Genomic DNA, 15,966 nt, shown 5'->3' on the forward strand with positions numbered 1-15,966 from the left:
GACACACACGTGGTTGGAGCCACGGCGGTTGTCGCGTGGGACCGGTTGTTACAAAGCCGCGGGAGCTTGCCGAGGCTACGGGGATCTCTTGGCAGACGCAGACATCACCTGGAAGTGCTGCCCACATGAAAGGCTGTTGCTAAATTAGCTCCAACGTGACGGATGTATCCCGGCGTGAAAGAATAGGCCACATACCCTTTATACGGGATCTCTAGAGTTGCCTCTGTGGTGGCAATCAGGGTACTTTACCCAAGTAATTTTTCTTAATTAAATTAGTGAAATATGAATTAATGCCCGAAGCAAAAATATTTCGGGATCAACTTGGATTTACATTATTCCATAGACCACCTGGAGGGCCGTCATGGACCCCTGGTGGACAGTGCACTAACCAACCAGAAGAGTCCACTGTGAGACCAGGATTATTGGTTCCAAAATTGTGTTTTACACTCAAAACACCAGTCTACGACTTACACCAACTATCCTATAATACTAATGATGGCAAAAGGAAAAGCATTTGATAAGATTAGGTTCTCCTTCTATAAATACAATTATTTTCATATGGCCAGAAGAGGCTAATGCTAAGCAATGAGTTGACACTGCTGGCACAAAGAACAATGAGAAATGGATTATTGCAGCCCCCAGCCAACAACAATAATAATAATTGGGCTGACAACACAATTGTACAATCTGTTTCAACACAATATCCTAATTTATTCCTGTCTTTCTGCAGAATGCACCTTCGGGTATGAGAAAAGCCTCTCATCCACAGCAAGTGATACAACCGGGGGACACCTCCCAGCATAGGCATGGATTACGCACCAAACACTCGCGATTCCGTGGGGAGGGAAGCCAGTGAGACGTTTGAGTGGCGTTTTGGAGCGACATCGGGTGAAGACGAGGGCAGGGTTAATGTGAAGACAGCAGAATCCAGTCCGCGTGGAATATATTGCAAACGCCACTTCTGAATGGGTTTTCTCCGGATGTACTTGCCACACAAAGATCCTCCGTGTAGCCTTTAATAGACTGCTGGGGCAAGTGTTGTTCGTCTGGGCATCAGTACGGCACACGATGCGGTGGGTGGCCGTGAGAGGGAATCGAACTCGGGTCGCCTAGTTCGTAGCGCAGCGCGCTAACCCGCTACGCTTGCTGCTCGCACGGGGAAATCGCTCGGCGAGACACAAGCCAAACGTCCCAAGGCCGAGAGCTCGTGAAAACAGTCTCCGCCCTCGGGGACCGCAGATAAACCAAGCGGCGTGAGTGTTATTGGCCTGCGCGCGGCCGGGGGTGCTGACGGCGCGGTGGAGACGCAACGCGCCCCTTACTTGAGGCGAAACAGCAGCTCCGGATTGCGGTCAAGCAGGCCCGGGTAGCACTGCTGGGTCGTGTCGATGGCCTCTCCCATCCTCCCACAGAGCACCAGCTTCTGAATGCCTGCACGCGACCCGCACGCACGCACGCGACCCGCACGCACGCACGCACGCACGCGACCCGCACGCACGCACGCGACCCGCACGCACGCACGCGACCCGCACGCACGCGACCCGCACGCACGCACGCACGCAGACCAACGTCTCCCGCTTTAGTCTCGCCGACTACGGGCGAAGAACCGACCACCCGCAGGCCGTAACCGGGCCGCGGCTTCGTTGCATCTGGCCCACTGACATGTGAGCGCAACCACTTGCACAGCGGTTGGAAAGCCCAACTAATGCTGGTGATCAGTTGTCTGCTGGAATTCAGAATCAGAATCAGTATGTAGACTGAAGGAGAAATCCGATGAGCTATGAAGCAGTGGGGGCGGGTCAGCAAGCTACAACAATAAACAATATAATTGAACCTGGGTTCTCCATAATTGAGCACAGCACGGATACATTTGGATTAAGAATCTGTTATTTTAAAATACGCAAGCACAAAGTATATACATTTAAACAACAAGAACGAGCAAACGGTGTCTTCCGGATTAAATAAGGTAAATTGTCTCACGTGAATGAGACGCTGTATTTCCAAGGCTACGCAGTGCAAAACACTGCATGCCGAGATTAAATACAATGCTGAGGCTGTACACCCAGAACACTGTGCAAGCCTCAAGGGTGCCGAGGTATCCACCGAAGCCTGACCTCGCCACTGACATCATCAGCTGATTGCGCACAATACAAGGACTATAGGGTACGATGCCATTTGTTCAAACGTCCACCAAGAGTAAACTGGTGAATGTGAAATGTTAACACACACACATGCACAAAGACAGATATTCCCGTATAGCCTTAACAGACTGTTGGGGCAAGTGCTGTGAGAGAGCACCTATGAAAGCCAGGACGGCACACAAGGGGGTGAGCGGCCAGCAGCACGCCCAGCCGCCTTGGTCTCCCGAGTGGTGATATTTTTACGCATCGTACCAGGTACTCATTTGAGGCTGAGTCGACATAGGGGAGGCGCAAGACCGATTCAGATAATCGTCACCTATGTTGGCCGTGAGCGGAAATCGAAGTCGGGTTGGCAGGTTCGTAACGCATACACATGTACACACACGCGCGCAAAACACGGATGCTAATTCGCAGGCTCGTCCGTACGCATGCCGCATGACCTCAAACGAGGAATACTCGTGCATCGTTAAAATAATCCGCCCGGCCGTTTGCTTTTAATAGGCGACCAAAAATACACCGTGCGTGTGCGCGCACGAGCGGACTGGCATCCTGTGTCCAAAGAGCGAGGCAGCAGCGTGGCCGATAAACCCTGGGACAGAATGCATGCTCCCTGCAGAAACACCAGCCCGGGGTCCCCAGGTCGGCAGGGGTTGGGGTACACGGGGTCACAGGGTTCACAGAAAAACGGCTGGGGTCGGAAATCAATAGCGCCTGTGTGCTATCCCAACGAGTGTTGTAATAAAATGTGTGCAATTCATGTAGACAGCAACAGCACCAAGTCTTTGTTGAAAAACACAAACGATCCGCATGACGCACACACACAACACAGACAGCACTAGCTGCATTCGAGAAGGCAAAAGCTACCGCCATTTGCCACTAAGTGGTGGTGACATCACCACAGCGCTTGTGCCAGGCTAGGTTGCACTTTGAGGCTAGGGGCCATCCATTTAGTATATACGCATGGAGGGGGGAGTTAACCCAAATGCGTTCGCTTGCGTATTGTCTACATTGGCCTTCAAATGAGTTAGATAGTACGGCAGAGGACTATCTGTTTGCTTAAACACCTTAATATTATTAATCTTTGATCGTTTCTGCGTGGATTAAATATCGGCCGTTCATAGGATACGGGGGGGGGGGAGGGGCGTATCAAGCATACGCGTGTGTACAGGGAGGGGGGGAGGGGTCAAGTTTTGACATATTTTTGCATACTTACAAAATGGATGGCCCCCTATTGTGAAGGTTTGCTAACAGGAGGTCATGGACAGACCCAGGTGTAATGGGTTAGCCCTGTGAGATGACTGGCAGATGCACTACCTGTTCAATACAACATGACACGAACAAAGACCAAGATCCCCCGTATAGCCATAACAGACTATTTGGGCAAGTGCTGTTAACGAGCACCGATGAAGGCCGGCACGCTACATGAGGGTGTGTGGGCTTGCCAGCAGCACGCCCGGCCGCCTTTGTCTCCCTCGAGGCGATGTTTACGCATCGCCCTAGATACTTATTTGAGGACGAGCCGACCTAGGGGAGGCCCATGAGCGGTTCAAATAATTGTCATTTGTGTTGGCCTTGACCAAAAATTGAACCCAGGTGACCGGGTTCGTAGTGCAGCGCACTAACCGCTACACTACATGTGAGACACACGCGCGCCCTGCGCACGCACCACCAATTTCCCGTGCTGCGCACTGTGCACTGGGAGGCACTCACGTTGCCGATTCTTGATGGAGGAGAGCTCCTCTTGGAAGGCCTGCCCGGTCGCGCGGGCGAACGCCTCCGCTGTCGTGCAGTAGCCGTGGTGCACCAGGTAGGAGGCCATCATGCTGTGCCACGCGAGCGCACGACCGTCACACGGAGCGCCGCCCACACCACCACGGCGACAAACCAACGGCGTAATGGCACACGCGCCACAGGACCGCACAGCCCGTGTACAGCCCACACAATAATAATAACAGTAGCGTTTATGTGGTGCTTAAATGCCTCGGCAACTCAAAGCGCCCAAGGTTACACCTCGCATCGAACATTTGAAAATGCACAAGGCAAACAATACAACTGGGAAATTGCGATCTCCATGCTCCTTCAATCATCATCCGAGAGCGCATCACCATCCGTCGCCAACACCACACCTGGCCGCCGTCGTGTGGCCAGTGGCAATGTTTAAATACGGCACTAGGCGCTCGCTTAATGTTGAGCCAAGCAAAGGGAGGTAGAGATAGGTTTCAGATGTCCCTCGTCTCCCAATGAAAAATGTTGATACACCGCACCAGGCACACCCATTTGAGGCCGATTCAACTAAGGGGAGGAGGCCGAGGGCAGGTTCAGACATCGCTCATCACCGGCGTACACGCCAGGTCCATGCGATCGTAGCACAGTGCGGGTACTACTGCGCCATCTTGCAGGCTGCGCACCACACCGCACACACCGCACCACGCACACGCCTCTCCCTCCCCATCGCCACCTGCGCAGAATGGATTTGGACAAATTGGCCAGGACACTTAAGGACCACTTCGGCTTCACTCGGCACCACTGCCAGTCTACGATCGCTGCGGTACATGCAGGAGAGCGCATAAGTGCGTGTACGTGTGTGCAAGTTGAAGTGCTGGTATAGCAGTTAGTGCACTACACTACAAACCTGGCCACCTGGGTTCGATTCCCATTCACAGATAACATCAGCGGTGATTATCTGAACCAGTCCTGGGCCTCCCATTCGTTGCCTCAAGTCAGCATCTACCAATACAGGCACTGGGGAGGGAAAGGCGGCCAGGCGTTGATAGTTGCCACACAACCCCCTCGGCACGCCGTGCCGACCATCACGATTTGCTCGCTAACAGCATTTGTACCTACAGTCCATGCAGACCGCACACGGGATTGTTGTCCGTGCGTGACGTGCGTGACGTACGTCTGCAGCGTCATCTGCCAGGTCCCGTGCGGCTGCGCGAGGGGGAAGCGTTCCACGGCGGCCGTGATGCGCGACCGCCACTCCCGCATGTAGTCCTCGATGTCGAAGACAAAAGGCCGTGAGCCGAAGTTCGCCTCCACCACCTCGCCCGGCGTCTGCAGCCCCACCGTCGGGTACAGGTTGGGCTGCAAGGGCCGGGCAAGCCAGGATGGAACATGGATGGCGGGGAGAAGGGAAGGAATGAGAAGAGACGGAGGTTGAGACATGTACGGTGACTGCGCAGGTGTTCGTGGTGGTGGTGGTGCTGTATAGCTCCGTGTTAATCGCTTGACGGGCTGTGAGCTTCTTCAGGAACTGAACTGGGCTGGACAAGCCAGCCAGGGGACTCCTAGGCCGCCCTCGGCTTCCTCACCCAACATCTCTGGCAGGCTATGACTGAAGCAGTGTATGCAGCTGAGCAGATGATGATACCCCCCAAGCTTTATTTTCACCTTTCAAAAAACAAGTCCACCAATTGTAAGTGATGAACGACACTAGAAATAGATCCAGAACAACAATATAAGAAGTTGTGGAAGATTGCCAGTACTTGGCTTTTGGGATTTTGCAGGTATTGCCACGAAAAACATGAATGTTATTTTTCTTTGTTAAAAGATTTGCTTAGATTAAGTTGCTGAGAAGGTTGATACCAATTTCCTACGATAATGTCCTACAATAATTTTTACTTAAAACCTTCGTGACTGCAGGAATTCATATTCTATGGTTCTTTCGGTAAAGTCACGTAGATAGAACAAATAATAACAATAAAATAATAATAAATAATTACTCCTGGTGACGATTGCTTGTGTTGCGATCGAAACGTCGTGATATATTTTTTTTTCCTACAATAATTGATATGCATCCATTAACCCCCCCCCCCACCGGCCTTCATACCTGATTGGCTCATGTATCTCTCTAGTCAACACCGAAACAGCAGGAGGATTACTCTGCCTGTCGCCTGATGATCCTAGTTGTAATTACCGGCAAAATATCAAGGAACTCAAATTGTAAATGTTGTGGCTTTACTCTCCAACACACCGGTGTGCTGTACAAGAAACGAATTGGCATGTTTTGTTTACGTGACAAACCTTACTAATTGGCTGTGTCGGGTGGTGGCGGTTTAACAACACATGGAAACTTACGCGAGCTAACCCAAAAACACGTGTGAATATTATTGGTCGCGAAAGCCGACATGTTCATATGCATTTTTGTCAAATCTGACTTAAAGCTTTCGTGACTGCAGGAATTAATATTCTTGGGTCTTTCGGTAACGTCACGTAGATAGGTTCAAAGAAAATAACCAAAAATAATAAAAAAATACGTTTCTATCGCAACACAAGCGGTCATCTTCATTTTTTTGTTATTTTCTTTGAACCGATCTACATGACTTTACCGAAAGACCCAATAATATGCATTTTTGTTGATTAAATCGACACTCCAAACCTATTACTTCCATGAGCAATGCCCTGCCAACTTATGAACGCAGATAAGTTTTTATCCTGACAATACGCTCCCCACTAAAGTAAAGATGCAGTGCACTATACACAAACGGTTCCAAAAATTGCCAAAAAAACCCTCTTATGAATAGGGGTTAATGTTGGCAGGTTAACCGAAGTTCCATGGGAGTCATGTTTTGTTTGGACCTCAACTTTGACGGTGGAAAGTCATGATTCAGTATCCGCCCCACAGCCCTCTGGCCTTCAATTCCCCCCCCCCCCCCACTTCCATCGCCTGGTGATCTTCAACCGCGTCACGTTCCGACAGGATTTGCAAGATGCGCCGTGAGAAGCACGTTCCGGACATGTGACAAACTGGCCCCCTCAACAACTTTTCTGTCACTTATTTTGCTCCTTTGGGGTATATACGATGAGAGGTAAAAAGGTGTCGATTTAATTGCTGAAATTAAACCACATTTGGTGTGACTAGCCGATGGGGCTTGCAGATGAATGTTTCCCAGTAGGATGTGTACAAGTGGGAATTGAGCTAACACGTTGTTGTGCAAGCAGTGTCATACATGACAGTGGAGTTGCACATTGCACTGCACAGGGTATATCGAATACACACGTCATTACATTTAACCCCAACGACTCAACACTTACACATTTTTTAAAATACCGACCAATCAGTGGGGTGTTTCCACTACTTAGGTAGTGGCCTTTGAGGAATCGCGGGCTCCGTATCTATACATGGTGCCGGAAACTACCCGGGTTAGGGCTCTTGTTTTCAACCGACAATGAAATTTTATAGGGAGAGTAATTTACGAGTGGCTTTCGCATTCAGACGAGTGGCAAACCCTGCGGTATTTTACAGTCGAACTGAACACGCTCCACTTGCAATAATGACTTGTATTTTATGTTGTTCACACCGAGGCGTCTGAAATTAAACAAGTTGTGCCGAGGTTCAACGCTTCTCACCGGGAGGTCTGTGAAGGCAATTCCTACAGAAGGGATGGGAGGAAGGTGGATGGAAGACAAAGATATATGTCAGCACAGATGGCTTACAAGCATCCACCACATACACACAAAAGCAAAGACTCCCAGTATAGCCCTTGCAGGCTGTTGGGGCAAGTACTGTTAGTGGGCACCTACGAAGGCTGGCACCGCACACGAAGGGGCGGTGTGGCTAGCACCATGCTCGGCCGCCTTTGTCTCCCCAGTGCTGATGTTTACATAACACACCAGATTCTAATTTCAAGTGGATTTGATGTAGGGGAAGCCCATAATTGGTTCAGATATTGATCAGTGATGTTTGCCACGAGTGGGAAGCAAACTCGGGTTGCCAGGTTCATAGCGTAGTGCGAATTCCACTGCCCTCCCGCACCGTAGACACACACATGCGCGCACACGGACACAAACACACACTTCATCCCTGTTTATCAGAATAACTGTAGGAACAAGTGCCGCGTGAGAGATAGCACACGGGAGCAGATGGGATCAAAAGCAGACCTGGTCATCTTTGTCTTCTCAGTGCACACTGCTTTAGGGACTCATTTTAGGCTGAGCAGAGATAAGAGCGGCTCAGACCAAGCTCAAGACTGCAATTTCCACCGGAGTTGCAACAGACAGCTATTAGACCAAAGACACAGCTACACCAACACAAACTCACCACAAACACACTGCTCGCTCCAGCAACACAAACACACCGCCCCACCAACACAAACGCATCACCAACACAAACGCACCACTCCACCAACAAAGACACCACACCAATACAAACGCATCACCAACACCAACTCAAACACACCACCAACACAAACACCCTGCACCACCAACACAAACACATCGCTCCACCAACAAAGACACCACACCAATACAAACGCACCACCAACACACCGCCCCACCAACACAAACGCACCACCAACACACCGCTCCACCAACACAAACACCACCAACACAAAAGCGCCGCACCACCAACACAAACACACCGTTCATAATCAACGTTTTTGGGTTAGATCGCGTTATTTATAAATGTGTCGTAACCCTCCACCACCCGACACGGCCAATCAGCACGTTGACAAAAGACAAATAGTTCACTGCTTTAGTCCACCAACACAAACGCAAGCAAACGCACCACATGACACACCGAGCCTCAAAACAGCCATCACTCATTCACGTAAACGGACTGTATTTCTACTGCCCACGCTCAATCGACTACTGGGTGAAATCCTCGAGTGGTAGTTATCTGGTTGTCCTCATTGTCCACGCATAGCAGTGTCGGCTGGTGAAGGGAGGGGGTGTTTGGGGGGGTGCCCAGACAAGTGTTCAGACATCACCTGCCGCGGACGTCAGCCGTGGCTGGGAAACCAACCGGGGTCGTGGGGTTTGTCGCGCGCTGCGCAAACCCCAGCCTCACTAGCGCCACCGCGACAAGTACCGGGATCCACGCTCCAACGGTTACACAATTCTACTGAAATCTCGGGGATGGGTTACGGAATCACAAACTCTCTTCAGCAATGAAACAACACCCTCAGGATTGAATTGGACCACAACAGGCACAAAGATTTTTCCAGTTTCGGTACCTGGTACGGAAATGGAAATAAACGCGACAGGGTGGTGGTACGACACTATGGCATTCTAAATATAGCTTTAAAGGAACAGGTATCACCGTGTAAAAACCACACACCGATATCTGGAAATAATTTCAGCCGAGTAGACCAGACTGAAACTACCTCCACACAATCACCAAACCCGCAACACCCCACTTCCACGCGGGCCACATCACCACAGACAGTGCGTGTGCGTGTGTGCGTGCGTGTGTGTGCGTGCGCGTGTGTGCGTGCGTGCCCACCCAGGCTGTGCCCGTTCTTCGTGTAGAAGGCCGTGTTGTTGACGAGGTTGACGCAGCAGCCGATGACGTCGCCCGTCGTGAACGTGGGGCCGTACGGCTGCCCCGAGCCTGACGAGCAGAAGCTGTGCCCGTCATCGCCGTGGTAACCGTACGAGTACTTATCCCAACCTGCACGGAGACACGGGGTGGGGGAGAAGGGACGCCGAGCCGGGGGGGGGGGGGACACGCGCCGTGAGGATACGCTCTCTCGGCCCGCGATACAAGACGCGCAACCCTGCGGACGTCGCGAGGGGTCGCCGGTTGATTGGCGTCACGCCAGGCGAAAACGGAGAGCGGCAACCCCCACCGCCAGACCCTCCCACGAGGCGCGTCAGTCCGAACGATGCACGGGGGACTCCGATGGTGGACCCACGGCGACGACGGCGCCATTACCCGCAACAGTCAGAACCGCAGTAATTGCGGCGTTAGAGGATGGAGACGGTGCTTGCCACCAAGATAATGTGGCTAACGCTTGCTCGGATCACCTACACCATTACACACCATCTGATCGTTAAGCTGGTGGTAATAGAAACGTGGTGTGACTGTGATTAGTTATTTTTTAATTTTTGCGATGGGTGACTAAGGATATTTTTTTTATCACCAATTATGTTATAAACGTGATATTAAACGTCCTCTTTGGATGCCCTACGCAGCGGAGCATTAAACCACGCGAGCTGTGGTAGCACGTACAGACACGCACACACACGTACCACCACTTCCACAGCGAATGTGCATAGAAAGACAAATATGCCTCAGCATAGCCTCTAACGAATTGTTGGGGCAAGTGCTGTGAGCGAGCACCTATTAAGGAAGCACGGCGCGAGGGGGTGGGTAGCCGGCACTACACCCGGCTGCCTTCAACTTCCCAATGCTGTTTACACACCACACCTGGTACTCATTTAAGGCCGAGTTGACCTACAAGATGTTCAGGGTCAGTTCAGATATTTGTCACCGATTTTGATGGTGAGCGGGAAATTAACTTTGGTCGCCGGGGTGCACAGTGATGGCAATATGACATAATTGTAGCTAAGAACATCACCACCATCAACAACCCTCGTCATCAAACCTTTCAAATATTCCCCCGTGTAGCCTCGAACAGACTGTTGGGGCAAGAGCTGTGAGCGAATAGCATCAGCACCTATGAAGGCCAGCACAGCACACAAGGTGGTGGGTGGCCAGCTCCACGCCCGCTCGGCCACCTTAGTCCCACCCAGTGGCGATGTTGACTACACACCGCACCAGGCACTCATGTGGGGCTGAGTCTATCTCGGGGAGGCCCAGGTCCAGTTCAGATAATCGCCACCGGCGTTGGTGGTGGCCGTGATCGGGAATCAAACTTAGGTCACCGGGTTCTAACTCTGGATTGAATCGCTCAAGACAAACAATACATTCTAAGTTAAACCCTAACCCTAAACCAAAACTTACTCTTTGGTTTTTTCGGTAAAGTCACGTGACTTTACCAAAAAAACCAAAGAGTATGAATCCTTGCAGTCACAAAAGCTTCAAATCTAGAACCTAAACCAAAACCCTAACCTCTGACCCCAAACCCGATGCCTAAACTCTATCTCTTAAGAATCTTTGACTACTATAAATTTTCACATAAGCCACTTTTGTTGCGCTATCATTTGTGGCCAGGTCGCTTCTGAAAAAGACCTATACAGCTCAGTGGGCCTTACCTGGTAAAATAAAATAGTAAATAATAGTAAATAGTCGTAGTACATTGCGCTAACCACTACAACCACACACACAACCACCACTTCCACAGAAACGGCCGCAGCAAAGCTTGATTAGGCTGTTCATACGAATTTAAAAAATTACGTATTTTTTGGTTGATCCATACCTATCAGGCACTTAACATCAAATTAAATAATCGGGAGGGATGGTTAAGTGTTGACAACCAATCATCCACTCAGGGTCACCCGGGGTACCATTGTGTGGGGAAGTAAACAGCGGCTGTCCTATGGATAGCCTCGTCCCCCGCCACTGGAATGTGGAATTTCCGCCACTGGTTTGAGGGCCGTAAACTGGAGATGAACACCACCATCTCTATACTAACTAGAGCCAGAAATAACTTTTCACTTTTCCTCTTGACCTGTGACCTCCAGGCGCACCGCTGACAGCGCCCTCCAGTGGCCTTGCACGGGCATCCCCCTCGCATGACACGAGACCCCCAAGATCCCAAACACAAAGATCCCCCCATATAGCCTTAACAAGATCCCGACCGCATAACGGAATGCAGTGCACGCTGGGAGCCCCCCACTCTATGCATGCTCGTCAATGGAACCCGACGCACAGAGGGGTAGTTGAAACCCGTAATAGCTGCACGCCAACCTGTAGCAGGGTGCCAAGGTTGAGACGTTAATCGGACGTCTTCAAATTTCACAAGCGGATTGCAACTGCCACTGCCTTGGATTAATATAAGTAAAATAACTCCAAATGTGTTTTGGTTGTACCTTCCCTTAGCCCGGTAAGAATAATTTGAGGCTCTTCGTGTATTTAATATAAAACACATGGACAAAAAAAACTCAAAACATTGGGTGTGGTGGCGATGCAACACCCATAACCCAGCAACGTGTAGGGCAGTGAGATTGGCGGACCACAGAGAGAATACGCCTTCACCGATGACGGGAACCCCCCTGGAATGGGCATTTGCTGCCCGCGGGCAAGTCCGGTGAGTCACGAACCTGCTTTTTGAATTTGAGCGCCTTCCCATCTCCTGCCTGGGGACTTGTCTTCCCCATTAGCAAATATACTCGAGGAATGTGCCAATCATTCCAACAAATGTGGCAACGGTCAGAACATTTTTGGGAGTGTTTCCCCTCCCATGGCTCTTTTCCCAAGCTCTTATAAACTTGCTCAATTCAAGACAGGCCAGTTAACTCACCTGTTAAAACTCTGAGAGAGCTAAAGAATGCTTGTCTGCATCAACAACACATTAATAAAGTTTAAACATTAAATGTATATCTTTTTTATATTACAACTCAACACAAGCCCGGTGCAAAGCATCGATCACGGAACGGAGGGGGAAGAGAGCAGGAAGAGTTTGAAGTTAAGATTTGGGCCATGACGCCAGCACACCACAGTGCACGACACTCGTGAGTGACCATAGTACTGGACGTCTGTGAAAAAGAGCTTTATAGCTCATCGGATTCCTCTAGGAAAAAAAGATTATGATTCAGATAGTATCATTGCATCATTTGCGTTTATCACAGGGCAGATCGCCAGCTTCAGAAGAACGATTTCTAATTTACAAGGTAAAGCCCACAGAGCTAAAAAGCTTATTTTCAGAAGTGACCTGGCCACAAATGACAATTCAACTAAAGTGGCTTATTCCGGTGGACATTTATAGCAGCCAAATACTCTAAAACGCTCTGAACGCCGGTTTCTAAATGTGGAGGGACGAGACGCCGTCTCGGAACAACAACAGCGCCCTGCAGAAATCCCTGAAAAACTCACGAGCAGCTGTGGGGAGGGACGAGACGCTGTTTTGGTGCCAGTCGCCCAAGTGGCACACGCGGTACGGACCACTCGGACAACCCCTTCGGCCGCCTGCCACGGTGGGCCCTCATTATCAACTCATCAATTCTTAGCCAAGCGTTGAGACAAATGTTGATGTTGCTCAATGAGCCTTCTGGCAGGAAGATAGTGGGCGATTTGCATCAAGCCACATTAGGAAATTATTTTTCACACTCCAGAAAAGCACATTGTAATATAGAATAATAATGAGATACAATACTTTATCCATTAACTGCTGGATGAAGGCCTCCCTGTAATCTGTCAGTCACGAGGGTTGTTTGACCATACTTCACCGCGCTGGTCAGTGTAGATCGGTGAAGGGGGAAGCTGCAGCTCTGAACCGAAGTCAGGTCACACAGGTTCAAGCGTCTTCAATGAGACCATTGAAACCGTGCCACCTTTTTTGCGAGGGCGACCCGGTGTAACAGGCTAAAATAACCCCTGCCCCGATTAAACCCGGGTATAGTTTGGCCCAGGCCAGAGTATACCCGGGGGCATAAAGTATCCTAGGCTAAACTAGACCCCCCGGGGGGTTAAACTAGACTGGGCCAGACCATACCCCTCCAAGCCAGAATATGCCCAAAGTGAAAGTTCAAAGGCAATTATCCACACAGAGAACAGCCGACAACGAACTTCAATCGATATCTAAAAAGCGTATAAATGGAAGTAAGAATCTCAATTTGATCAATTGAAGCATTTTTAGGGTTATTATTATTCTTTGTGGTTGAAGCAATCAAAGTCTATGTGTTTACAGTTTTAAATAAAATGTTGGAAAAATTTAGTAATTCATGTGTATATCGCTCAACACTATTAGTACCATGGGGGTATGATTTGGCCTAGAGGGGCATAATTTGGCCTAGGCCATAATATACCCCAGAGTATAAATTGGCCAAGGCCATAATATACCCGGGTATAATCTAGCCTAGGCCGTTTACACCCCGGGTACACTACGGCCTGTGGGTATACTACGGCCTGTTACACCGGGACTAACACAATGTGCGTAATGCAAGGGGGTTGTGGGAATTAATTCAAGAGACAAATCGAAATGGCACGGAAGAGTTTTTTTTTGACGGGCAACTTAAAATCCTGAAAGAATAGAGCGACGTCACCTTCAGCAGAATAAAAACGGGTGCTCTGCTAGCGGAGGAATTAATGGAGTATTCCCGTATCAGAGAGCCCAACTCTGACCAATAAACCAGAAAAAAATACATTGATATTAAGAGCCACTTGTGTAGACAAAAAAATATCTCAGTCAGGTCTCACAGGGAGATGAAGTGCATTAGCTGATTAGCGGTGGATTTGTTTTGATTATTGGGGCAAAACTCAATCACCATTCACCGCACACAGGGGGCAGAAACCGACATAACGCACGCCTGGTGCAACCGAATACATAAAACGGGGTCAAAGTGCAGCGTACAAGAAAGAAGCTGCTGCATCGTGTGTCACGCCGCAGTGCAGAGGGGAAGGCATTTTGTCCCAATGTCGCACACGTTTGATTGAACAGCCGAGGCAACAATCAATAGCGGTGTGGAGCACGACGACGGTAAAGGGGAGGGGGGGGGCTATGAACCGCCCCCGACACCACCGAGTGTTGGGGACATCCCACAAGCAGGAACGATGAACGAGTGCACTCGCAACTTCTCCAATAAGAGCTGCGACAAGCGGACAGGAGACGTTACTTACTTACTCCGCTTCGCTCCCAGCTGGCTCAACGGGTGGTTGTGTGCTTTCCCCAGCGATTTAACATCTTGAAATGCAATTAAAACTCTATTGTACACTCTTCGGAATTATGCCAAGGTATTTAACATCCACTCTACAAAAGGGACAACATATGACCGTCATTCCCTCCAGACATTCGCACTTTGCCTGGAGCCGCAATTGAGCCGCTGATGTTTAGCAAGGGACTGGTAGCAGTTGAGTTGACCAGCGATTCTTGTACACAATGCCTGCACTGAACCACGGGTGTAAGAAGCCACTGGCTGCGTTTTACACCAACCACACCTCGACATTGCATTCAGGGAAGAGTCACAAACGAGACTGAACTGCCTGTCGAGAAACAATGCAAAAATGAGGCAATAAAAACTGACAAAGAAATTACTTCTTAATTGAAAGGACAATTCAGTTGTTTGTGAGTGGGATTGGTGGATGGATTTTGAGGGGGGTGGGGTTAATTATTCGTGTCCAGTATATTGATGACGGTGGTGAGCTGCAGGTTTGTGTTGGCTAAGTTGTGTTTGTATTATCCGCACAACACACAGTCCCTGCTCTGATAAAGAGTGATAAAGATCTTTGCAACAAACAGGAGGTGCAGGCCACTGTTCCACACAAAACCCTACCTTCGCAAATCTCTTGACTTGGCCAAAACAATCGTTCCAGCGGGGGTGCCTTTGCAACTGAAATAACTTACAAATGAAAAAATTAAGGACAACACTACCCCGATATAGAACCGTCGGGGGGAGGGGGGTCGCAGACAGCGGCGTGCACGGAGAGGTTTCTGGAGACTGCGCGTTTAAAAAAAATAAATGGGGCTCTTAAGCAAAAAATAAATGACCTTTGTAATTGACAGCCAGAGGGAACTGCTCTTTGTTGTTGTGTTTTTCTATCGCCGATTAAAGTCTGAATGATCTACTTGAGTCGACGGGGAACTGAAGAAACACGGTCCCATCCAGCGCAATCTCCGCACACGATGGAGGCGCACATCTCATCGTCTCGCAGAGCCGGCCCCCCTCAGTCACACACAGCACCACAAGGAAAATGAACGGCGGTGATAGCAAGGTGACGTGACGGGGTCACTTGCTACGTGCGTGTTTGTGCCAGCATCAGAATATTTCAGAATCAGAATATTTATACATTGTGGAGGAATCCGATAATCTGTAAAGCTCTTTTTCAGAGATACCCAGGAGGGGCAGGGAAGAACAGTTACAAGAAACGATACAAAAACACGACAGACGGCCGCCGCCGCCCCCACCTGGAAAGATGCTATTTGCTCGGAATATCGAAGTGCTTCTTGCAGATGTTCGCAGGTCGAATCTAGCAGGCGGCCTAGTT

At 49.8% G+C, this 15,966-nt stretch overlaps 1 protein-coding gene across 1 annotated transcript in view; it reads right to left on the reverse strand.

The window, feature by feature from the left end:
* Positions 1 to 15,966, reverse strand: part of LOC133354891 (ran-binding protein 9-like) — a 57,996-nt gene that overhangs the window by 8,316 nt on the left and 33,714 nt on the right. Inside the window, exons 4-8 of the mRNA XM_061572051.1 lie at positions 9,364 to 9,531; positions 7,491 to 7,513; positions 5,041 to 5,225; positions 3,852 to 3,964; positions 1,323 to 1,431 (exon numbers count right to left, since the gene is read on the reverse strand). Of these exons, the coding sequence (XP_061428035.1) occupies positions 1,323 to 1,431; positions 3,852 to 3,964; positions 5,041 to 5,225; positions 7,491 to 7,513; positions 9,364 to 9,531 (598 nt within the window). The remainder of the gene's footprint in view (positions 1 to 1,322; positions 1,432 to 3,851; positions 3,965 to 5,040; positions 5,226 to 7,490; positions 7,514 to 9,363; positions 9,532 to 15,966) is intronic.

The sequence above is a fragment of the Lethenteron reissneri genome, chromosome 49 (assembly GCF_015708825.2).
Source record: "Lethenteron reissneri isolate LAM-NWPU_2019-01 chromosome 49, ASM1570882v1, whole genome shotgun sequence".
NCBI lineage: Eukaryota > Metazoa > Chordata > Hyperoartia > Petromyzontiformes > Petromyzontidae > Lethenteron > Lethenteron reissneri.